Source organism: Hippopotamus amphibius, chromosome 3, assembly GCF_030028045.1.
Source record: "Hippopotamus amphibius kiboko isolate mHipAmp2 chromosome 3, mHipAmp2.hap2, whole genome shotgun sequence".
In the NCBI taxonomy this organism is placed as follows: domain Eukaryota; kingdom Metazoa; phylum Chordata; class Mammalia; order Artiodactyla; family Hippopotamidae; genus Hippopotamus; species Hippopotamus amphibius.
The window spans coordinates 115,851,860-115,876,356 of record NC_080188.1 but is presented as its reverse complement, the minus strand read 5'-3'; the positions used below and the strand labels follow the sequence as shown (position 1 = coordinate 115,876,356).

At 47.6% G+C, this 24,497-nt stretch overlaps 1 protein-coding gene across 1 annotated transcript in view; it reads right to left on the bottom strand.

The window, feature by feature from the left end:
- CD6 (CD6 molecule) overlaps window positions 1-24,083 on the bottom strand; it is a 42,181-nt gene extending 18,098 nt beyond the window's left edge. The window contains exon 1 of the mRNA XM_057727913.1: window positions 23,936-24,083. Coding sequence (XP_057583896.1) covers window positions 23,936-23,996 — 61 coding nt within the window. The 5' untranslated portion in view covers window positions 23,997-24,083. The remainder of the gene's footprint in view (window positions 1-23,935) is intronic.
- Window positions 24,084-24,497: the final 414 nt, after the last annotated feature.

The window sequence follows — 24,497 nt, the reverse complement described above, 5'->3', positions numbered from 1 at the left end:
AGCCTGGGTGCCCTGAGTTGCTGTCTCATTAGACAAAAAGCCTGCGGCCACATGGGTTTCTAATAATTAAAGAAACGAACAAACAAAAAAAACTGGATACATGGAGACAACTGAATTGTCTAAAAGGGATTGAGGGATTGGTTAGGAAAACACAGTATTGTTAAAAATATTTCCAAAAAAAAAATTTTTTTTTATGAAGAGTTTTTAAGGATGTGGGGGGAAAACTAGGCTGCAAGGTTAAGTGATCAAAGCAGGATACACAGTTCTCTCTCCCCTCCAGCGCCCGCCTCACCCCTGGCTTTAAGCTTCTGAAAGTCTTCCAGGACCCAGAAGGACCCAAGTTCAATGCCCCCTTCTAGCCTCTCAGCGTACCCTGGGCTTTTCCTCTGCAGCCCCAGCCACAGGTGATTACATAGTTATTTTGTTTTTGAGCCGGTTCATGGCCATCAGTCCCACTGGATTCTAAGCATCCCATGTGTACCGCAAGGCCCACAGACTCCCACTGCAGTGGTCTCCCAAGTTGGCCCAGCTGCTGCCCAGGGCACTACGGGGGCAGAGGGTGGGGTGTGCCCCTCTCCAGGATTGGGACCAGGCCTCCGGGACTGCAGTGCCCACAAGCTTTGGGAGCGGCACGGGGCTATTGGCCAGGAGACCACCATGAATCTTGCTCATGCAGACCAGCCTTTGGTGTCCTGAGCAAGGACGACGAAGGCTAATTGAACCCAGAAGGGCCTGCCTCCCAGGCTGTAGCTCGGGGGCCAGATATTCAAAGAGGGCAGCGCTGCTTCGGGGAGCTGTCTAGAAACATCCACTGACGCCTGCCGCCAAGATCTACTGGGTGGGCACTGGACTGCCGTACCCAGTTTGCAGGTGGACATTTTGGGGACAACCAGATGGGCACCTAATGTTCTGTTTCCAACTGATGGGAGCCATTACCCATCTCAGGCATCTTGAGTCCAAAATGTAGGGAGATAAGGGAAGGACATTGTGATTCTTCCCATTGCTCTAATGGGGAAAGGGGAGGCCCCAAGACATGCCAAGTATTCACCACAACCTCCTGGCACAGCTTAGTGATACAGCTGACATTTATTCAGTACTTTCACACACCAGGCCTTTTAAAAATACTTTAGACGAATTAACTGGTTTAACTCTCATAGCAAGTCCACAAAGTGGGAAAACCAAGGTGCAAAAAAATTTAGTAGTAATTTGCCCAAGATGACATAGTTAGAAAATGGCAAAGCTGGGATTCTGACCCGACTGTCTTGTTAGAGAACCCACATGCTTAACCACTCTACTCCACTGGGTTAGAATCCAACATTCTGGTTTCTGCTTCAGTGACCGTGCCAAGGGCGAGGGGCAGGGAGCTCTGACAACCCATGTGGTCTTCCAAACTCCTTCCAACTCTGCAACACTCAGCCAGCCCTGAACTTAGATAGCCCACCCCCAAGGGTGATACAACTCAGCACTCAATCAAGCCCCAGGGACCAACTCCCGAAAGAGCCCTGACTCTAAAGATGTGCAGCAATGAGGAAACCGTCCTTCCCCAGGGCAGGAGCCCCTAGTATGGCATTTGTCCCGCTGTCCCCACAACAAGGACAAGATGAGGTCTGGCAACTCAGCCACGAGCTTCTCTGCCCCTTCCCCTCTGGATCTCCCACACAGGATGGCTCCAGTGCTGCCCGAAGCCCCTTGTTTCAATTCTGAGGCCAGAGGAGAACTGGGCCACTTGGAAAAGAAGAGTCAATGGACTAATAGTCCCGGGAAGTTTAGCGGGAGGAGCCCTGAACCGGATGGTGCCAGGACTACGGTGAATGATTTTCTTTAAAAGAGTCCCTTGAGGAACTTCCTCGGTGGTGCAGTGGTTAAGAATCTGCCTGCCAATGCAGGGTACACGGGTTCGATCCCTGCCCCAGGAAAATCCCGCATGCCACGGAGCAACTAAACCCATGTGCCACAACTGTTGAGCCTGCGCTCTAGGGCCTGTGAGCTACAACTACTAAGCCTGTGTGCGCAATTACTGAAGCCCATGCGCCTAGAGCCCATGCTCTGCAACAAGAGAAACCACCACAATGAGAAGCCCGTGCACCACGATGAAGAGTAGCCCCCATTCTCTGCAACTAGAGAAAGCCCGTGTGCAGCAACGAAGACCCAGCACAGCCAATAAAAAAATTAATTAATTAACTAAAATTTTTTAAAAAATAAATAAATTACAGCTGCTACTAGAAAATCAAAAAAAAAAATAAAAAGAAAATAAAAAAGAATCCCTTGAGGCTGTTGATGGAGAAAAATTTTTTCTAAGTTTAATACTAGTTTTATTTACTAATAGCTAGTGATCTTTCATGGAACAGTGAACCTCTGAAATGTTTTGGTTTTTTTTAATTTTTATTTTATATTGGAATATAGTTAACATTGTTGTGTTAATTTCAGGTGTACAGCCAAGTGATTCCGTTATACATATATATGTATCTATTCTTTTTAAAATTCTTTTCCCATTTAGGTTATTACATGGGCAGAGTTCCCTGTGCTATACAGTAGATCCTTGTTGGTTATCTATTTTAAATATAACAGTATGTACATGTCAATTCCAAACTCAATGGAGAGCAATTGTTAAAACAACTGGAAAGAAAAGACAAAGAAAAGCCTATAATTCCATTAAAATTGGAAAGAAGCATAGCGCTGGCTTGCACAAGTAACTTATGACTTGATTCAGAAGGAATCACTGTGCCCTATCTTCGAAGGGACTTGGAGAAGTTGGTCTGAGTTTATTTTGTCGCAGAGACCGAGGCTGTCCTGGGGCTCAGTTGGACAGTGTGGCCCTCGACCCCAGAGGTGTCCATGGCTACAGTGAACAGAACAGGCTGAACCCACTGGGGGCTGTCCAAACCCAAGAAGGCTGAGCTGACTTCTCACTCCTTGGAACCCAAGAGAAAGTCAGCAACTTGCTATCTTAGGCTTATTTAACTTATTTTACAGGATTTTTGTTTGTTTTCATTCTCTTTTATCATACCTAGGAAGGGCTTGGGGACACAAGGAAAACTCAATGCACAGGCTATGGACTGAACATTTGTGTCTTCTTAAAAATTCATATGTCGCAGCCCTAACCCACACTGCGATGGCTTAGGAAATGGGGGCTCTGAGAGATAATTTGGGTTAGATGAGGTTATGAGGGTGGGGCCTCACGATGAGGAAAAAAAAGCAAGGGACGTCCCTGGTGGCCCAGTGGTAAAGAATCCTCCTTCCAATGCACGGGACTCGGGTTTGCTCCCTGGCGGGGGAACTAAGATCCCACATGTTTTGCTGCAACTACTGAGCCCACCTGCCTCAACCAGAGAGAGAAAACCCGCACGCCATAAACTAGAGAGAAGCCCGAGTGCCGCAGTGAAGATCCCACATGTCGCAACTAAGACCCAGTGCAGCCCAAAAAAAATTAAAAAAAAAAAAAATCTTGAAAAAAAAAAAGGCAAGAGACATAGGATCTCTTTATCTTGTGAGGATACATCAAGAAGGCGGCTGCCTGCAAACCAGGAAGAGAACACTTACCAGACACGGAAGCTGCTGGCACCTTGATCTTGGACTTCTTAGCCTCCAGAACCGTGAGAAACAAATGTTTGTTGTTTAAGCTACAAACATTTAAACCACCCAGTCTATGGTATTTTGCTATTGCAGCCCAAGCTGAGGCATCACATGATTGACAGAGAAAAGTGATGACAAAGGCTCGAGTCCCAGCCCCAAAGGTCCTCAGTCACGCAGGTCAGAGAAATCCAGCCTTTTTAGCTGTCTTTCGTCACTGAATTACACAACAGAGGATGCTCACCTGCTCACCTGCATGACATCCTCCCTACATGCCAGATTGAATTCCCCTCCTTTGGATCACCAAACCCAGGGGAGATAAAGGATAACAATTCTGCAGCGAGAGGAAGCTCAAAGATCAGATCAAGCTACACCACCGGCTTTTGGGTATGTTCGATTTCTGGAACTCCCCCTCTTACTCTGTGCTCAAGAAAATGAGGGCGTGTGAGCGACGTTATCCTGAAAGTTGAGAAATGAGTCTATTGCTGGTCCGCATTCAATCCCATTAACATTTGTTGACCTTGTACCACATGCTGGGGCCTGGAGTAGATATTAGGGAGGTAAGCGTAAATGGGATGATCCTGGGAGTAGGAGAGTTCACAGCCCGCCCCCACCACCCTTCCCAGCACCAATGCACTGCCTCACAGTTGCCATTCTGGGGAAATTCTTTTTTATTTGCAAGTTGTAACACATTTATTGTCTTCTCAGTTTCTAATAAAAGAACAGACATATTTCATCAAAGAAGACATGCACCTGGTAAATGAACACAAAAATGTCCAACATCATGAACCATTAGGGAAATGAATGTAGTGAGATATGTCTCCACACTTTTAAAACAGGCGATATTCAAAATACTGATCGTACCAAACAAGTACTGGTGAGGAATACAGGGGAAATGGACTGCTCCCATACGGTCGATGGGAATATAAATGGGCATAGTCATTCGTTTTAGAATATGAAACCAGGACTTCCCTGGTGGCGCAGTGGTTAAGAATCTGCCTGCCAATGCAGGGGACACGAGTTGGATCACTGGTCTGGGAAGGTCCCACATGCCATAGAGCGACTAAGCCCGTGCGCCACAACTACTGAGCCTGTGCTGTAGAGTCTGAGAGCCACAACTACTGAAGCTCACATGCCTAGATCCTGTGCTCCACAACAAGACAAGCCACCACGAGAATCTTGCACACCACGATGAAGAGTAGCCACTGCTTACCGCAACTAGAGAAAGCCTGTGCTCAGCAACTAAGACCCAATGGAGCCAAATATAGAGAAAAGATTATGAAACCATATCTTCGTATAAAGCATTTTACATACATGTTCATAGTAAGCTTATCTGTGATAGCCAAACTGGAAACAAACAGGAAATTCTTTTTTCATGATTTAGAATGGGGACTTTGCGGGGACTTCCCTGGTGGAGCGGTGATTAAGAATCTGCCTGCCCATGTAGGGGACACGGGTTCGATCCCTGGTTTGGGAAGTTCCCACATTCCTTGGAGCAACTAAGCTGGTGTGCCACAACTACAGAGTCCGTGTGCTGCAACAAGAGAAGCTGCCGCTCCTAGAGCCCGTGCTCTGCAACAAGAGAAGCCACCACAATGAGAAGCCTGTGCACCGCAAGGAAGAGTAGCGCCTGGTCTCTGCAACTAGAGAAAGCCCGTGTGCAGCAACAAAGACCCAACACAACCAATAAATAAATCAATTAATTAAAAAAAAAAGAATGGGGACTTTGGGAACAGACAGAGTAGTGATCCAAACCCACCTCTGCTGATCACTAGCTGTGTAACCTTGGGAAAGTCATTGAGCCCTGCTGGACTTCAGCTTTAACCTGGCACTGGGCATAATACATGAGCCACATCAGATTGCTTTGAAGGGTGCGTGGATAACATATGTACATGCTTAGGACGCGGTACATGGCCACAGCCATTATATTCCCCATCCTGAGGCTTTGACCTGCTTTCTCCTGTTCAGTCCTGAATGGACACGGGAGGGCAGCTGGCCATTGACTATCTATCTGTACATTCATCCCAGGCATAAATATGGCTCTGAGGGTGCCTCTGTTTTCTTCTCTGCAAAGGGATGATTCCAGTTTCCCCAAAGCCGCCTTCTTTCCTCCTGCCTCCCCGTCTTTCTTAGGAAGCTTAGCAGAGCTGCCTCACACTCACGACTCTCTATTCCCTTCCCTGGCTCTGCAAGTGTGGAGTCCAGCATTTCTAGAAATGAGGTGTGGACTGTAGTTGCCATGGTAACAGGAGTTCCTCTAAAAGCAAAGACTCTTGTGGTCCTGGCCCCAAGGCTTGCTCAGGCTGCCATGCCAGACTCTACCTTATTTGCAGCTACCAGATGATAAGACAGGACACCACTAAGCATAGAGAATCATGAGCAACTCAATAAAAATCCCAAGGGAGTTGGGATTCTGCTCCAAGTGAGCCCAGCAGGCCAGAGATGCTTGCCTTTTATAAGCTCCATTTTCTTGAATCCCCAGAAGCATTCAGACCGTTGCATACAGGAGGTGGATGTCCAGGTTCCCCGTCTAGAATTCTGATTCAGTAGGTCTTGGATGGGGCCCTAGAATCTGGTGTGGGTAGAACCATCTACCAGGTCTTTGGCAGAAGAGAGAGCATTGGATTGGGACCGAACAAGCCTGGATTTGAAAACCAGCTTCTTCCCTACTATGGAAAACTTGGACAAATCTCTTCATATGCCTGACTTGCCGCCCTCACCTCAAAGGTATAAAAACCTCACAGGACTGAAACAAGATCACACAAAAATCCAATACTTGGCCCCAGTAAGTAGCCAAGAAGATCCTGCAGAATCAACAAGCACAAATGTACATATGTGATGGATGTGTGTGGACTTATGTGTAAGAGGTGGTAAAAGCAGATTATAAACAAAATATATAGGATGATCGTATTTTTGCAAATACAATGCATAGAAAAATGACCAAAGAGACCTCATGAAGTTGAGGATGCTGATATCTTGAGTCTAAAACGATACCTTTCTATAAATAGCTTGGGAAAATATTCTCTGACTTGTACACATGCAGACATATACAGGGATTTTCACTGTAGCACTGTTTTTAATCAAAGAAAATTAGAAGTAATCTAACAGTTCACCAGCAGGAAATAACTAAAGATACCGTACTATACTTACAGGCTGAATTATTTCATTAAAAGAATGAGCTAGATCTATATATATATATATCCACTTGGATAGATCTTTAAAACATATTGAACAAGAAAAGTAAGCTGTAGAACAATACGTCCAATATAATATCCTTTATAGAAAATACGGCACATGTACTATCTATTGGGTATTGATACATTTTTGTGTAATAAAAGTATAAAAACATGGAAGAGGAGGGTACACCACACTTTGGAGCATGAGTGCTCTGGGGAGGGAGGGATAAGGAAATATTTCAGCAGCATATGTATAGTTTTCTTTATTAAAATAGATCTGAGCAAATATGGCAAAAATATAAGCATTTCTTAAATCTGGGTGGTGGGATGTCTAGGGGTTGTTGAAACACTCTCAGGGCACTACTCTGTGTTTGAAATATTCCTCTCTAACAAACTGTGTGGCAGATTCTATACCAGGGTAATAACAACAGTTATCATTACAGGTAAGCTTTTGGTTTTGTTTTCCTGTATTTGCTAAATTCTGTAATATTTACACTATATAAAATTTTAGTGATGAAAATGAAAACAGCAGTTTTTTAAAATGACAACATATGTGAAAAAAACCTTTGTAAATTGCTTGAATCATATCAATGCCCCTGCCAATGAGTCTTGTGTGCTTTCCATGGATGTTTAATTGTTTTCATTTTTTCATCTCCATCACGACGCTCAGAGAAAGGTATTATTATCCCCACATTACAAACAGGGAAATTTAGGGTCCAAGAGGTGTGGAGGAACTTTCCAGAACAACAGGGCTCATAAGAGGCAAAGAGGATTTGAACCCAGACAAAGGATTTCCTGGGCTGCCTTGATTCAGGAAGTTACTGCAAGAGAAGTGACTTTTGAGCCAAGCCTTGGGGTCAAGGAACATTTCCCTGGGGCAGAGAGAGCAGATCCACACTTACTGAGCTGAGAGCTTTACAGATGTTGTTGTATAGAACCGTCAAGACAACTCTGTGAGGAGGTTTAGTATGATACCTGTGTAACTGACAAAGAGCCTCAGAGAAATGATTACTAGCTCAAGGCCACTAAGCTTGGTGGTGACAGAGCCAGAATTCAAATCCAAGTTTGTTCCCCAGATTCACTCTTTCCACTGTGTCAGGCAGCTTCCACAAGTGAGAGGAGGCAGAGGGACATTCCAGGTAGGGGGTACAGCACGTGCAAAGGCCCAGAGGCAGGACAGGGCCTAATGTGTTAAGCTAGAAACTCAAGTATGTGAAATTCAAGAATAAAATCCCCCAGAGCTTGGCCCTCTGTGTGAAGGGCAGGGCTGGTTTTCTGGGTTTCAGTGGAAGCTGAAACTCTGCTGGGCCATGCAGGATTTTCCAGGGGGCCCGTCCCCACCCACCGGCTCTCAGGAGTGACTCTGGTTCGAAGTCTCCGAGAGCTGCTGGAACAGCAGTTTCTGGGTGAATAAAGATTGAGTGTGGGCAAGGGGTGAAAATCCCCCCAACTCTCAGGAGTGATGCTGACACCTTCCTGAGGTGGCCAAAAGCCCCCCTAAGAGAAGGGCCTTCTTAATGTCAGGTATCTAGTAGCTGTTGAAAATGATTAGCATCCCTCCTAGGAAGGAAACACAGCCCTTCCCAAGCAGGTGGGACTTTAGGCTGGGACCAGAATGTCTCCTGGGGGAGCAGGGACCAACCCTGACTCAGCAGTTGTGCCCATCAGCTCCAAGGGGCTCCTCCCCTCCCACCAACTACCTCTTCTCTCTAAACAAATCCAGGCCCAAATCCAGGTTCAAAGAGGAAGCTGGGGAGGCATGGGGGATGTTCAGCCCGAATCTCCACGGCCACCTTGTGTCATTAGCAGCTGAAGGCTGGCAGCAGCCAACAGCCACATGAACAAGTTCAAGTTCAGAAAATAAATTTGAGTTCAAGTTCAGAAAATAAATTTGGGTTCCCTAGGAGGAGGTAGCACGTGCGTATCCCTGCTTTGCATACAAAACACACTCTCCTATGACTCTCCGTTGAGCCCACTGAAGTCTCAGTTTTCCAGATGAGAAACTTGAGCTACTTGCCCAAGGCCACAGTTACTAAGAGGTGGAGACAGAATTTAACTTCCGGTCTTGCTAAATTCAAGCCCACTTCTTAGCTCTCTGGCCACAAGGTCGCTCCACACTCCCCTCTGTAAGTCATATCTAGGGCACTTCTGAAGTGGCTCAAAATCCTTCACGTTTCTGCCTATCTTAACCCTTAGTCAGGGAGGTGCCCTTCCTTCCTTCCCTCCTTCTTTCCTTTCTTCCCCCTCTTCCTTCCTTCCTTCCTTTCTCATTCTTGGCCAGGCCCTGTGTCATGGAGGAGGATGAAGATGTATTCATAGTGGATTATGATCAGTAGACGTGCTATCCGGGGGTCAGAGTAAAGTGCTCTGGGAAGAGTAGAGGTGAGAGGGAATAACTTTGACAGGGACAATTGGGAGGGGCCTTAGAGGATGGGTAGGAGTTCTCAAGGATGAGAACATGTTGGAGTGCAGGAGATATCCAAGCCTTTTCCAAACAACCTGGGAGATCTAACTTGTACCTTTCCAAGGGGAGAGTGGGCTCAGAGGAAAAATCACGTGGGGCTGTGACCTGCCACTCTCTAAAGCACGCTTCCTCCCCTCCAGTGGCCTGACACCATGGGGCTTCCCCATCCTTCCTTGCAAAGATGCATGAGCCCTGACTTAAATGCTGGGAAGACGTTGCTTTCTCAGCCCCTGAACCCAAGTGATGTGTAAGATCTCTAGTCAGTGCCTCTCTGTGTCTAAAGAGGTCTTTAATCTGGGGCAAGGAGAGAGCCAGCTGAATGTTTGTTCAATGCCAAAGTATGATGGGCCCTTGGGAAGTTTTGCAGAGGTTCCAGGTGGGCATCCCAGGCTCTGGCAACCATTATCCACTGCTTTAGGATGAGGGTCTGGCTCAGCCAACTGACCTCCCACCTCTTCACCCCCCCTCCGCCCCCCCCCCGCCCCCCCCGGCATCCTGCCCTCTCAAGCCACTCCACTGGCTGGTGACTCTGTTTCTAAATTCCGGAGTCCTGGGGAACAGCACTGCCATAGGGCTGGGGGCAGTATGGCAGAGTTGGAAACAGATGGGCTTTGGAGTCAGACAGATGTGAGTTTGAATTCCATCTCTTCCTCTCAATACCAGGATCTGGATTTCTTTCTTTCTTTCTTTTTTTAATTTTTACTGGAGCATAGTTGATTTACAATATTGTGTTAGTCTCAGCAGTACAGCAAAGTGAATCAGTTACACGTACACAAATATCCACTCTTTTTCTTAACCTCCCGTATCCTCAGTGACCTTTGTCCACGTAAGTGGTGATGTTAATAGCCACCTCCTGGGGCTATTGGGAGATTAAAAGAGAAAATGATCATCATGGGGCCTGACTCTCAATAGCTATTTGGCAACACACTTGCACAATCCTTTACTGCAATTTTGAAGCCCTAGATACCCCTGAGTTTTTTATAACTCTGTGGGTGGCTTTCCTGACCTGAAATGATGCGGGGCTGTTCACGGTCTTTATTTATTCTGTGTGGTGCAAAAAACCATATATTTTGCTGCAGAAATGTTTATGTATTTGGTTACAGGGGCTGCTCAGGGCCCTGCTGAGACATTACATAACATACACTATATGCATCATGTCACCTCCCTAAAATCCGAACATTCTAGATTCTGATCTGCACCTGGCCCCAGAGATTCCAGAAAAAGACTCGCGGCCTGAAATGGTTTCCTATCTTTCCCTTGAAGAGCAGCTGTGTGGATGAGTTCTCAAAATTTAAGGCCAGAAAAGTTGCCCTAACTTCCCCCTTTATCTTCTCTCCTCGCCTTCCCCAGCGCAAACCCTCCTCGGAAAAGAACCTTCTTCCATCAATCAATGAGGAAAATGCAAGCCATAGAAAAATGGGTAAATGGCAGGAAGAGGCCCTTCACAGAAAAGGAAACACCCAGGATGCTTGAACATATGAAGGGCACCCAGCCTCACAGCCACAGAGGAAAGCAACATCAGGCCACAGGGAGAGAGTCTTTCATAGGCCCCAGATTGTCGAAATGAAGAAGGGTGATAACACGGAGTGTTGGTGAGAATGGGTATCAGTAGGGACTCTGTACATTGTTGGAGGGAAGCAAAGCCGTCACAACCACTCTAGAAAGCATGTCCATAGTCGTGACCCAGAAATTCCACTCCCAAGTCTCTCACTCACACACACACACACACACACACACACACACACTGCTATGGGCTGAATTGTGTCCCCCCCAAAAAAAGATATGCTGGGGTCCATACCTCCCAGAATGCAACCTTGTTTGGAGATCGAGTCTTTACAAAGTTAAGGTCACTAGGGTGGGCCCTAATCCAATATGACTGGTGTCCTCATAAAAAGTGGAAATTCGGACCCAGACATACGCACATAGGAAGGCAGAGGTGGGGGTTTGTTTCTAGAAGCCAAGAAACCTAAAGATTGTCAGCAAACCACCAGAAGCTAGGAGAGAGGTGTGGATCAGATTCTCCCTCACAGCCTCAGAAGGAACCCACCCTGATGACACCTTGATCTTGAACTTGCAGCCTCCAGCATGGCGAGACAATATATTTCTGTTGTTTGTGCACCCGTTTGTGGTACTTTGCAGTCCTAGGAAACTAAGTCACACACGTACCTGCAACAAAGGTTGCCTCTAGGAGAAAAGAGCTGGCAAGAGCCCACAGCTGCTTCTAGGGAGTCCTGGGAGGGAGGAGGAGGGGAACCCACAAGACAGATGGATGTGCCCTCCTTCACTTCCAGATCGCCAGAGTCAGTGACCCACAAGTGCTTTGTGGGACTCACACTTCATGGCTACATGGATGTGGCTGGACCTGAGCCAGCCCCTGCAGATGTAGGTGATGAAAAATGATCTCTAAGGAGCTTCAGGGAGGGCTTTAGAGCCTATCTGGAGAGCAAGGATTGGGGAGCTGACATTCCGGTGGTACCCATTTCCCCTCAGAGAGGTTCGGAAACTAGCCCAAGGTCATAGAGGAGGTGGTGGGGCCTGCCATCAAATGCTGGTCGCTGAGACCCCAGAATCCACGTTCTCGCAGCCATTCTGACAAATAGTCATCAAAACCAACATGGTGCTCCTCCGCACACCCACATCCGCACGGATGAGACTGAACGCCCACGACACTCCAGAGACCTACAAACTCCCTCCTTCAAGAACGAAAGGCCGTGTTGTGTGAGGGTGCTGGGTGAGATCTCTTTTAATGTGGCTGTTTTAACATTTTTACAATAAGGATGACTAATGTTTACATTGTGTCTGAATTTTCAGCTGGAACCGGGTGGGAGTGACAGGAAGAGACGGTAGAACTGAGACCAGCTGTTATTATGACCTTGGGTGAGTCCCTGTCCCCTTTGGCCATCTCCGACAGCCCCTGATGTGAGGTTGCCAAGAAGACTCTGCTTCCCTCCCCCACAACACAGTCCCCGCTGTGTCCCCACTGCGCTGTCCCCGCTGCGTCCACCCACCTGGTCCTTCCGTCAGCTATGCAGCATTTCCCAACCCAGACCAGTTTAAGAGTCAAGATCAAATAGTATTGAATCACACAGGAAGCAAATGATTCCTTTTCCAGTTCTTCAGTCCTGGGGATCACAAGTCTTCACGTGTTCCTGCTCCACCTTTAACACGTAACACTTTGTAACAAAGGGAGTGCTGACTCGGGTTTGGCTGTCAGGCTAGTGAATGACACAGCTGTTCTGAGTGTCTTATCTGTTTATACAGATATGTTCAATGTATTGAAGTCATATTGGTTTGAGATATATGAAACCTAGAAGATGTCTAGGTTTAAATAAACTTACTTAGGTTCACGTGTGAAGTTGATTATAAAAAATATTTGTTAAATAATTGCATATACTTAAGGGCAAATCAGATCACATCCTTTTATACCTAAAACTCTCTGATGATTTCCCATTTCCTTTGGATTAATTCCAAGCCCATACATGATCTGTTTTCCCTGACACGTGTCAACCTCTCCATCTCCATCTCCTCCACTCTCCCCTTCCTTCTGTAATCTCCTCCAGCTTGTGAACCTCACTCCTGCCTCAGGGCCTTTGCACCTGTTGTGCCCTCTGCCTGGAACGTCTTGCTCCCTGAACTCGGCATGCCCGGCTCACCCCATCAATCAGATCTCTGCTCACATGCTGGCAGAGGCCTTACCTGGATCCCCATTCCAGTCTCTCTGTCTTCCTTCCTTTGCTCTACTTCCCTGTTGCACATATTCCTCTCTGAAATGATACTATTTTTTTTTTGGCAGTCACTTTTTAAAATTAATTTTTATTGGAGTATAGTTGCTTTACAATGTTGTATTGGTTTCTACTGTACAGCAAAACAAATCAGCTATACATGTACATACATCCCCTCTTTTTTGGATTTCCTTCCCGTTTAGGTCACCACAGAGCACTGAGTAGAGTTCCCTGTGCTATACAGTAGGTTCTTATTAGTTATCTACTTTATACATAGTATCAATAGTGAATATGTGTCAATCCCAATCTCCCAATTCCTCCCATCTCCACTCCCCCCTTCCTCCTTCACGTCCATATATTTGTTCTCTATGTCTGTCTCTATTTCTGATTTGAAATGATACCATTTTTAAAATGTGTTTATTCATTTGTCTATTTTCTCCACTAGAATATAAGTTCCTTGACATCTGGGGCTTTGTTGCACATCCTCAGTGGCTAAAAACAGTGCCCAACACGTAATAGGAGCTCCACAAATGAATGGCAGGAAGCTGTGAAGGTGGCAGGAGGACAAGCCAGGAGCTGGGAGGAGCCCAGTCAGGCTCCACAAGGAGGCAAAGGAAGATGGCAGCTGTCAGAGGCTCAGCCTGAGGGCTCACACTTTGCCCCATCAACACCAGCCTTCAGGACACTGAGCCAACTGGTTCCCACCCACTGTGCCAGCAGAGAAAGCAAAGTCGGCAACTATACCTGTAAAAGAATAAGGGTGTTACCACTTCACCATCAAGAAACTATCAGGGGATTTCCCTGGTGGCGCAGTGGTTAAGAACCCGCCTGCCAATGCAGGGGACACAGGTTCGATCCCTGGGCCGGGAAGATCCCACATGCCCACATGCCACAGAGCAACTAAGTCCGTGCACCACAACTACTGAGCCTGTGCTCTAGAGCCTTCGAGCCACAACTACCGAGCCCTCGTGCTGCAACTACTGAAGCCCAAGCACTTAGAGCCCATGCTCCACAACAAGAGAAGCCATCACAATGAGAAGCCCATGCACCAAAACTAAGAGTAGCCCCCCGTCTCCACAACTAGAGAAAACCTGCGCGCAGCAACAAAGACTAATTCGGCCAAAAAAGAAAGAAAGAAAGAAGCTATCATGATAATAATGGATTCAGGCCAGAATCAGCTAAATTATAATCAGTGAGTAAAGTTTTGAAGGGGACCAAAATATTTACATATTCTCAAAGAATCTGCCCACAAGAGACATGTTTATCACAAAGGAGAAGAGTGACTTTACCTAGCAGACATCATCTTAGCCAAGCAATCAAAGTTAGACCACCGGTAATGGGGGAAGTTGATACCATGTCTGAGGACATGGCTTCACTTCTGTGATGCTCCTGCCAAAAGAGGTACAACCAATCATGAAGAATCACGAGACAAGCCCTGAAAAGGAACGTTTGACAGAATAACTGGCCTGTACTCTTCAAAATGATTAATATTGTGAAAGAGAAAAAAAATCTGAGCAGTTGTTTTAGATGAAAGGAAAATAAGGAGAATGAAATGCAATACATTCAATGGAATTTTTTTTTACCTCTAAGGCAAATTGTTTTGGAACAATTGGCAAAATCTGAAAAAGTTCAATAGATTATTTTTATAGCCGTGTTAATCATCTGATTTTAATCTGTGTACTGTGATTACGTAAGAGAATGCCGTTTTTTTTTTTAAAGACGCGTTGAGGTATTTAGGAGAAAGGGACGTTACGTCTACAACCTACTCTTAAATGATTCAAGAAAAATGTAAGAGACAGAAAAATAGAGAAAAATAAATCTGAGTAAAGAGCATATGAAAAATCTTTGTATTGTTTTTGCAACTTCTCAGTAAGTCTAAAATTATGCTGAAATAAATATTTTTTTTTAAAAATCTAAGCAAAAAATTTGGGGAGCTGTTAAGATGGTGGAGGCAAAGTGGCTGCAGGAAGCCAGCTCCTCGCCTCACAAAGCCAACATCTCAGAGTCTGGGGTCAGCTGCATTCACCTCAGACCCACGTCGGACCACAGCCCTCCCCTGCCATCTCCACATCGAGGTGGGGGAGCTAAGGACACATCCGGGTGCACAGGCTGCACCACGCCCTCTGGGTAATGTGTGGAATGGGCCCCAGGCAGAGCCTGTAGACCTGACCTTGAGTGCCTCACACCCCACTCCGCAACTCAGTTTCCTCCTCTGACAAATGGGTAGATGTGGATGACTGGCAGCCCTCTGGGGATGGAGTCTTCCAGCTCAGATACTGTCATGATATTTCTAGAATCCCATCTGGAGAGTACTACACATCTCTCCAAGGAGCCTGATCCATCTGGCAAGTGTGTTTAGTTTAGCCGAAGGAAAGAGAGGAAGGTGGTCTCACTGAGCAGAATGGGGAGTGGTCGTCCTGTCTGTCTGGGGCATGCTTTTCTACCTCTCTCCCCCTACCCCACCCCAGCCCAGGTCCCAGTCACCCCTCCTGGAAAAGATGAACATCCTAGCAAAAACTCACACTGAAATGTAGAGAAAATCTTTCCCCAAGCCCCATTTAGAAAGAGATAGCTGGTGCAGGTGGGTTGGTGTATGCCCAGATAGTGACTCTGGTCCCAGTTCTGTCGGCAACTCGCTGTGTGGCTCCAGCTTTCTGAGCATCGTTTTGTGCTTCTGCAAAATGGACAGAGCCATGCTTGGCTTTGCACACGGCTGAGGACACAGTGACTTCACCTCTGTGTTCTCCCTGGCTCAGGGCTCCGTAGGTGACTTCCAAATTGCAAGTGGGGCACACAGATCAGATCCCCAGGACACCTTGAGAAGCTCTCAGCTCTGAGGAGCCCTCCACTCGCACAGCCTGTGTCCCCACACAGCCCTGGCCCCCGGCGCCAGGGCACAAACTCCCTGGGTTGTGCTGGCCCTGCCTGGAGACCCCGGCCCAGCTCAGGGTCACGATGGAGTGGTCAGGGGTGACCTGGAAACTTACAGGCCAGACCTTCTAATGTGCCCTGCCATCTCCCAACATGCAGTGGAGATCCGGGGACACCTCCCCTGCACGGGAAAGTAAGGGGGTCACTTTCCCATTATGGTACCCTAATCCAGCATCTCCCAAAGGCCCCACAGCCTCCTCCTCAGCCCCTCAGCCCTGCCTCCCTGCCCAGGCTGGCCTCTTGGAGGCTGTCTCAGCTGCCACTTTCAGGCAGAGGCAGTCGGGCCACAGCAGTCTACAAAATGGTGGCCGGAAACTCAGGCTTCCCTCCGCTGTCCCCACGAGCTCCTGCCCTGGCCCCAGGTCCCACAGCAGTTGTGGCCGTGGGGCTTTTGGGCACTGCAAGGAGCCCTGCATTTCCCCAAGTACTTTGCAGCCATTGCCTCATGGAGCCTCCTCCTAGCCCTGGGCTCTGGAGGTGGCCACTGACCCCACTTTACAGCTGGAGAAACTGAGGCTGAGTGGAAGCTCGGCCGGGAGGCGGCTTCTGACATACACGTCCTTTCAAAGTTTTTTTCACACAAGTTCCATGACAGCCCAGCTGATGGTAGCTGAGGTGAAGACTCCCCAGAGAATGGGGGACCTTTCCTATAAAAATCTTGAAGTGGCTGGGGTCCCAAACCCTGCCCATCTTCCAGGGCTGGGAAAGAGCATGGACTTGGAGTCATAAAGTCAAGATAAAGCTCTGGAGCCTGTTGGTTAGCTCTGAGTCCTGTCAAAAAAGAGCCAACGGGCCCCAAATGGAGTTGCTTATGCTAAAGCCCCACATCACCAAGCCGAGACTTATTTATAGTCTCAGTTCTCCCAGAAATGGAATCTTAAACCAGTCAATCAGGAATCACCTGACCAGCACTAGTTAGGTCATCTGCCTGCTGGATCCCACCACCCCCTAAAAGAGAGTAACTTTGAGATAACCAACAAGGACCTACTGTATAGCACAAGGAACTAAACTCAATATTTTGTAATAACCTATAAGGGAAAAGAATCTGAAAAAAATAGATATATATGTATGTACAACTAAATCACTCTGCTGTACACCTGAAACTAACACAACATTGTAAATCAACTGTACTTCAATTAAAAAAAATGGGGACTTTCCTGTGGTCCAGTGACTAAGACTCCATGCTCCCAATGCGGGCAGCCCAGGTTCAATCCCTGGTCAAGGAACTAGATCCCAGATGCCGCAACTAAGAGTTCACAAGCTGCAACAAAAGATCCCACATGCCGCAGCTAAGACCCAGTGCAGACAAATAAATAAAATAAAATATTAAATTAATAAAATTTTAAAAACTATAAACAACAAAAAAGTAACTTTACAATAACCAATCTGCTTTTTTGCCTAGTGTAACTTTCTTGTTCCTACTCCCTTCTGCCTATAAAAGTCCCCTTTTATACCTGTCCTTTCTATCCGCTAGATCATATGCTGCTGATTTGAATCAATTTTTCTCAGTTTAAAAATTTTAATATGCCTCAGTTGATCTTTCAACAGTCTATTAACTGTGCCATCCAGGAAAAGGGACTTCACCTCTCTGAACCTCAGTCGCTCAGTCAGTAAAATGGGGTAATAACTCGTACTTCACAGGTCTGCGATGAGGAGAAGAAAAGTAATTGAATTTACAAAGCACTGGAGAATGTGAATGTAAATGTAAATGTACGGTTTGTGTGGGGTTTCTCTGTGCCTGGCGTGCTCACTGCATCCTCACAACACAGCAGCCTGGGTGAGTCAGCAGAAAAAGAGCCTGGAGCCTAGTTCCTTTGGGGATTGGGGCCCCACTCACCCAGCAGGCCTTAGAATTTCACCTTGCTCTCCAGATTCTGCTCAAATGGGTCTTTTTGCCTGAAATGCCTTTTTTTTTCCTTTTAACTTTTTACTTTCAAATTATAGACTCACAAGAAGTTGCTAAAATAGCACAAAGAAGTCCCATGCACTCATCACCCAGCTTTCCCTGCAGGTGACCTACTCTGCAACTAGAGTAAATTATCAAAACCAGGAAGTTGATAGCGGCACAACACAACTATCTCATCAGCTTTTGCATGCACACATTTTGAAATATGTGTTTGTGCCTGGGATGTTTTTGCCATCTTTCTTTTGTATGCAAAAGCCTTCTTGTCCCCCATCTCCAGCCCCTCTGGGACAGCACTATCCCCCTCTCTGGGAAGCTCGAGCCCTCCCTGTTCTGACTACTGGCTCCCGGAAACAGTGCAGCCCAGTGATGCAGAACATGGGTTTTGGAGGTCTACAGACATGGGTTTAAACTCAGCATCTGCCACCAGCCTGGGGCACAATACAGAACTTTCTGAACCTCCATTTCCCCACCTGTAAAATGGGGGCAAGTGCCCCAGGGTCAGTGTAGGATAGGAGAAGCATGGCTGGTGCTTGGAGAATGCAAGTCCCCTGCAATGGATGCTGGTCATAGCTGTCATCAGATTGCACCTGTTGTCACATCTATCCCAGGATGACCCTTGCACGTTTGGCCACCTTCCTCACATTTAACATGTTCAAGGTCAAACCTTCACATCTCAGTGTGGTGTGTGCCAGTTCAGAGCCTGGCACACAGCAGGTGCTAAATAAATTGTGGATAGATGGAGCCCCCTGCCAGGCAAGCTTTCCTTTGGCTCACAGTGTCTCTTTAGCTTCACTTCGTTCATTCCTGGCCTGGGTGGGCAGGGTAAGTGAGCAGCAAAACCATGAGGGCTGTGCCTTGCTGAGGGAGGCAGCCCATTTGCTCCCACCCATCCCTAAGAAGTCTTCCAGGGGGCCCTAGGACCCCAGAAGCCTCTCGGGGCTGTCCCTGCATGCAATGTTGAGGGTACAACATCTGGGGGAAATGCCTCATCCTTGAGGGCAGGCAGCCAGGAGACAGGCCAGGCCACTATTTCCCCCCAGGACACCTCAGCTCAAGCACTGGCATGTCTTAGCTACAGACTTCGGACAGGCCCCAGCCTCGCTAAACCCCAGTTTCCTCACCTACACCATGGAGTTGTCATGTGGTAAATGACTTTATTGTGCAAAACGGTATTATGTTAACCACTAAATCCTGTATTTATATATAGGAGATCTTTGTTCTGGCTGTGTAACATTTATAAGCTCACATTTAGGTGGTCACTGACATGGTATTAAATACCACACGGTCTGGCCAGAAATGAATAACCTTGTTTCCATGATGTTTATTTTCACCATTGTTACTATTAAGGTGATTTACAATGGCTTTATCTTGAGGGCAGCGGTATAAAGTTTTTTCCAAAAATAAATGTTTTTATACGTTAAAACATCCATTAAGAGTATTACGCAAATTGTCAGGTAGCATGGCTGCTTTAGCAAACACCGGGAAGGGACAGGAATGAGGGACCCCAGGAAATGCTGCTTCCCTGACGCACCTCGCCCTGACCTGGCCAGGGGGAGGCCAGTGCTGAGGGTGGGATGGGTGGTCTGGAGGACACGGAGACTGGGGAAGGCAAGGGACTTGGGCATTCCAGCCCCACCAGGGTCTGCTCACCGCAGGGCTGAGCATCTGGCATGGGATTTAGTTGTGGTCCAGGCAGGGGGCGGTTGGGCCCGGTGCCAGGGGGACAGGGACAGGTCCAGTCCCTCTCTCAAAGCCTCAGCTTGAGCCACCTGCTCACTCTTCCCTGTCCCAGGGGAAACGGCTGATTGCTTCAGCCTCAGACTCCGACAGCTGGGGGCCCAATGTAATTCTCCAGCATTCCTGTAAGAAATGAGGCTGGCTCAGAACAGGCGTCAAGAAATGCGCACTGAATGAAGAAGACTGTGGGCAGTGTTTCTCACCCATGCTAGATCCCTCTGGAATCGTCTATGTTTGGCTAAATATGCCAGCCCCAACGCCCTAGGAGCCTCCTTGTCCCACCATTACCGCCATGGTCCCGACAGTGCTAACTGTCCCCACGAGTCATGTGGCCAGAGAGCCAGACTGAGCCAGGAGACATGCAGTTGCCTGCCATATGTTATTCATAAATCTATGAGTTGGAGTCTTGCCAGGCAGGAAGAATGGGGGGGCGGTGGGGGAAGAAGAATAGTAAACATTTCTTTAATGTGATCCAATCAAGTGGTTAAAAAATCCCTGGGTTTGGGGGAGACAGAGAGGATTAGGTTTTTGAAACTTGGATCATGGGTCGAGGAACCAGCTCAGTCAGAAGGACTGGGCTATCCATCAGCCGCACAAGAGAATCATAGCTTATATTTTGGCAGAACAACAAAAAAGCTGCCCTCATTTCAGTTCACTGAGATGGAAACTCCAACCTTCTCGGAATAAGCCAAGTTACGGGCAATGATGTGATTCTTTTCTCCTTGGTAAATGGCTTTTAAGCCCAGGAAGATTAGAATTTTAAAAATGGAAGTGATGAAATAAACAAAACCCCATAGTATTTGTACCTTTTTGTTAAGTTTAACTTGGGTCAAGTTCTGTGTGTTGGGGTATAAAATCCTGTGTTTTAACGTTTAAGAATTTTTGGCTACTAGAGTTTCTCGTGTTTGTGATTGAGTAATTGACTTAGTAACTGAAATTTTAAGCTGAAAATTTAAGAGAATTTGACCATGTCTATAAACATGATTAGACTACTTAAGAGAACCTAATATTCACTTTGTTTATAAGTTAGTTTTTTAGGTATATAAGCATTCTTTTAAATCCTTGGGAAGGTTGTGTTTCTTAGAGGTATTTGAAGCATTTATAAGAAAATCAAATTCATTACATTTCTTAGAGGTATTTGACACATTTATAAGAAAATCAAATTCATTACATTTATAAGTGTAGTGTAGAATATCTAAGGCGGTTCTATCCAATACAAATGTCATGTGAGCTCAATCTGTCATTTTAAATATTCTAGGAGCCACATTTTTAAAAAGGAAAAAAGAATAGGTAAAATTAATTGTAACAGTAACTCTTATTTTACCCAACATATCCAAAATATTATCATTTCAATGTGTAATTCACCTAAAAGTTATTAAGGAGATATTTTACATTCTTTTTTGGAACACAGCTTTAAACTCCACTGTGTATTTTATATTCATAACACATCTCCATTCGGACGACCAGATGCCAAATGGCACATTCTAGCAGTGGCAGCTAGATTAGACATCACAGATCTAAGGGAATGTAATTAGCTACATTTGTAAGTGGTATTTATTATTTAAGGAGGCTTACTCTGTTCAACCTGACTTGCTGAAATATTAATCAAAGACCCCTTGAGAGCCACTGTTAAAAACTCCTGGACTTATAAAGAACATGAGCTTTGTGTATCGAATTTACAAGGTAAGGAAAAATAGATTTTAAAAAATTTGTTAATTTAAGAAAGTATTTTTTAAAGTAAAACCACGGTTAGCCTTTTCAGGTGCACAATAGCAGCCCTTGAGGACCTCGACAACCACAGTTGGGATAGAATTCGAGTCACTGACCTCGGCTCAGTCCTGGCGGGACTGGCCAAGCTCTGTGTTCCTGCATCTCACACGGAAGTGTCAGATCTGACAGAGCCCTTAAGCAGTGTCTACCCAAAGCGCCCCATTCCACCCAAACAGAGGTCCTGGGCCAAGAAGCACCATCACAAGGTAAATTACAGGCAGGGCAGTGGCAATCCGCTAGCCTCCTGACTGCTCCCCACCCGCCTCCCCAGTCAGGAGCTTCTAGTTCATTCTCTCCACCTCTCCATCCCCACTTGGCCGATCTAGAAACTGAGGCAGAACTGGAGGGTAGGTGGACAAACAGGTCCTGGACCCAGGCCTCCAGGGAGCACCAGCAGAGAATTGGGAAGCACGCCTCTCCAGACCCCAGTCTCTGCCCTGGTCATTCATCAGTACAAACCAAGGCCGGCCAAGAGGCCGGCCCAGAATCTGGGCCCACCTGACCAGAGAATCAGCGGTGTGCAGCCCAGGATGGAGCCTGGAGATGGGACTGAAAAGGGAAGTAGCAAAGGGGAGGCCAGGTCCACCAGGACCCAGGAGGGCCAGGCTCCACCTGCCTGTGGTCCCAGGGCACACCCTGGTAACCTGCCCAGGCCACAGGCAGCCCTTGGGGTGAAGCCCTGGAATTTCCTCACGGCCCTCATTCTCCCAGCTCCCTTTCCTTCCTTCCTCTTTTCCGTTGTTTTTCTTTCTTTCCTTTTCTTTTCTCAAGTTCCCTCTGCCCAGAGTTCCGCTCCTGCCAGGCCATATTTCCCATCACTAGGACCTATACCACTGGGCACCCTTAGGAGGGTTAAAGGGAGCAGAACTTAATGCCGTTAAATCGCATAAGGAAGCTATTCCCACCCAGAGGGCTTTCAGTCCCCCTGAAAAGTCAAGAAGAAAATAGCAATGTGGCGGCAGGATGTCTTTATCCTCCCCTTCTGTCCCCTTTAACAAAGAATGCTGGCAGAGGCTTTGGGCTCAGGGGCCTTACATTCTTTTTCACTTTTGGCTAACACGTCATAGGAATCGGTTTTCACTGCCATTGATTTTTCTGTTTACCTTTCCCTTTTATTCGTGGCTAATGATATCCGTTTTCCATGTGTAACTGTGACATAGTTTCCTTTCAAAACTGAACTTGTGTTCCTAACAAGTGAGTCAATCGACTCTAAATACAGTTTTGAAAACACAAAGTAAGTAAGTGAAGTAAGTAAATAACTGTTCTGAGAGTAGAGTGGGCCAGTCAGAGACAAGGTGAGGTGTAGGGAACTGGGCCCCAGGAACCCCTCTGTTTGGCCTTCCTGGGCTCTGCCCAGCCCTGGTTCCTGTCTTCCTTCAGGCACCATTCAAGGCCAGATCCCGAGGCCCAGGGGCCAGCCCGCAGACCCTTCAGACCCAGACTTAATTCTGAGCCAAGGCCGGTGGCTCACGGAGAACAGAGGATGGAGATGCAGAGCGAGGGGCCCACTCTTGGACCATCTGTCTGTTCAGCTCGGGGGCAGAAAGTGGCCAGGCTCCAGGGACTCCTGGTAGATGGAGACAGGCAAAACCTCTCTTCGGGGGCCCTGTACGGGGCCGAAGCCTCACCCATTCCCTCTCCCAGAGCTAAACGGCTTTCCCTGAACCAATGTGAAGTCAGGAGTCTGGGAGCACATGCCTCTAGGTAGAGGGAGGCAGAGAGGAGAGGCTCCCACGGCTCCCCGGATGCTCCTGATGGGGCCTTTCTGTTAGGACCTTCCTGATGAGGCCTTCCTGGTCTCCCTCACACCAAATTGAAAGCACTTAGCATCTACCTGCCAGGTGGACCCAGACTCCCAGGCCCAGAATTCTGTTTCCACACCCATCTCCTTATCCCCCAAATGAGAGAGCCCAGAGCAGCAGGATCTCCTGCCCAGCTCCTGCTGCCTGGGACCCCACACCCTGCACGGACCAGCAAGCATCCAATGAGCACAGGCCAGTGCCCCAAACTTCCTGCCACCCGATGCCTGGCCCAGTTGGCCCGGGTGTCTTGGCACCCAAGGGGAGCTCAGGATCAGGGAGGATCTGGGCCTCAAGAGCCTTTCTGTTCATTTTCGCCCTAAGCTACCCCCCAACAGAGTTACTAGCAGCCAGCTGTCCCCAGCTCTGCTTGGCTTCCCGAGTTCTGTTTTAGGACGGCTCTGCTATGAGCAGGACGAGCCAGGTGAACCCAGAGCCTCAGTTTTAGGGTGGAAAATACAATCACCAGTGACCCTACTCCTCTGGGAGGCAGACGGTTCCTTCCTGAAAACTGGCAAGAAACAGAGATGCAGGGGTTCCCGAGCCTGTGGGTGGGAGGCGTCTCCCTCCTCAGAGACTGAGCCCATTGGTAAGACACCCATATGTTGCCCACATTATCTGACCCTTGGAGGTCCTTTTAGCACTATCCAGGCACAGGCCCAGCCCCTCACGGAGGTTCCTGTACCTTCTCTGGGCCCTGAATGCTGTTGGCACAGCTGGGACCATCCTTGGCATAGTCTTGGCCAAAAGCCTCCAGAAAGGTGAGCATGAGAAAATAACCAGAAAGGGGGCCCAGAGGGCAGGTCCCAGGCTCTCCCGCAGGAGCGGCAGGAGGTGGGGAGGGATGGAAAGGGGGCTACCTGAGAGCGCTGCCGTCAGTATTCCAGCGACCACGAAGAAAAGCATCATGTCTGCTGCCATCTCCGACCGCTACGCATGCCCGCCAGCGGAAAGCACCATCCTAGGGAGGTGGGCAGGCGGCCGAGTGCCCCCTCATAGCTGCTCTGCCCTTGGCTGCTCCTGTTTGTGTATCTCTCTCAGCAGGAGACAGCACCCCTTTGCACGCATGCGGCCAAACCCAGCCTGTGAGTGTCTCTCACGCCTCTGTGCTCTGCTTGTGGTTTCGGTCTCCAGGAAGCCAGGCTGGTAATATAAGTGAGGAGAGCCCAACTGCCTCGACTGTGAGCCCACCAAGCCCGGCTGAACCCCGAGAGTCACAGAGCGAGACACACACACACACACATACACACACACACACACCCAAACCCAAAGGTCTCCTAAGGAAGAGGGAAGTAGAGCAAGAATGCCTCATTTCTGGAGACCTGATACACAGTAAGTAGATGCTCCATCAGTACATATTGGAAGAGTGAATGAGTGACCCATTTCTGTCCTATTCCATGGGATCTGGCTTTCATGGGATTG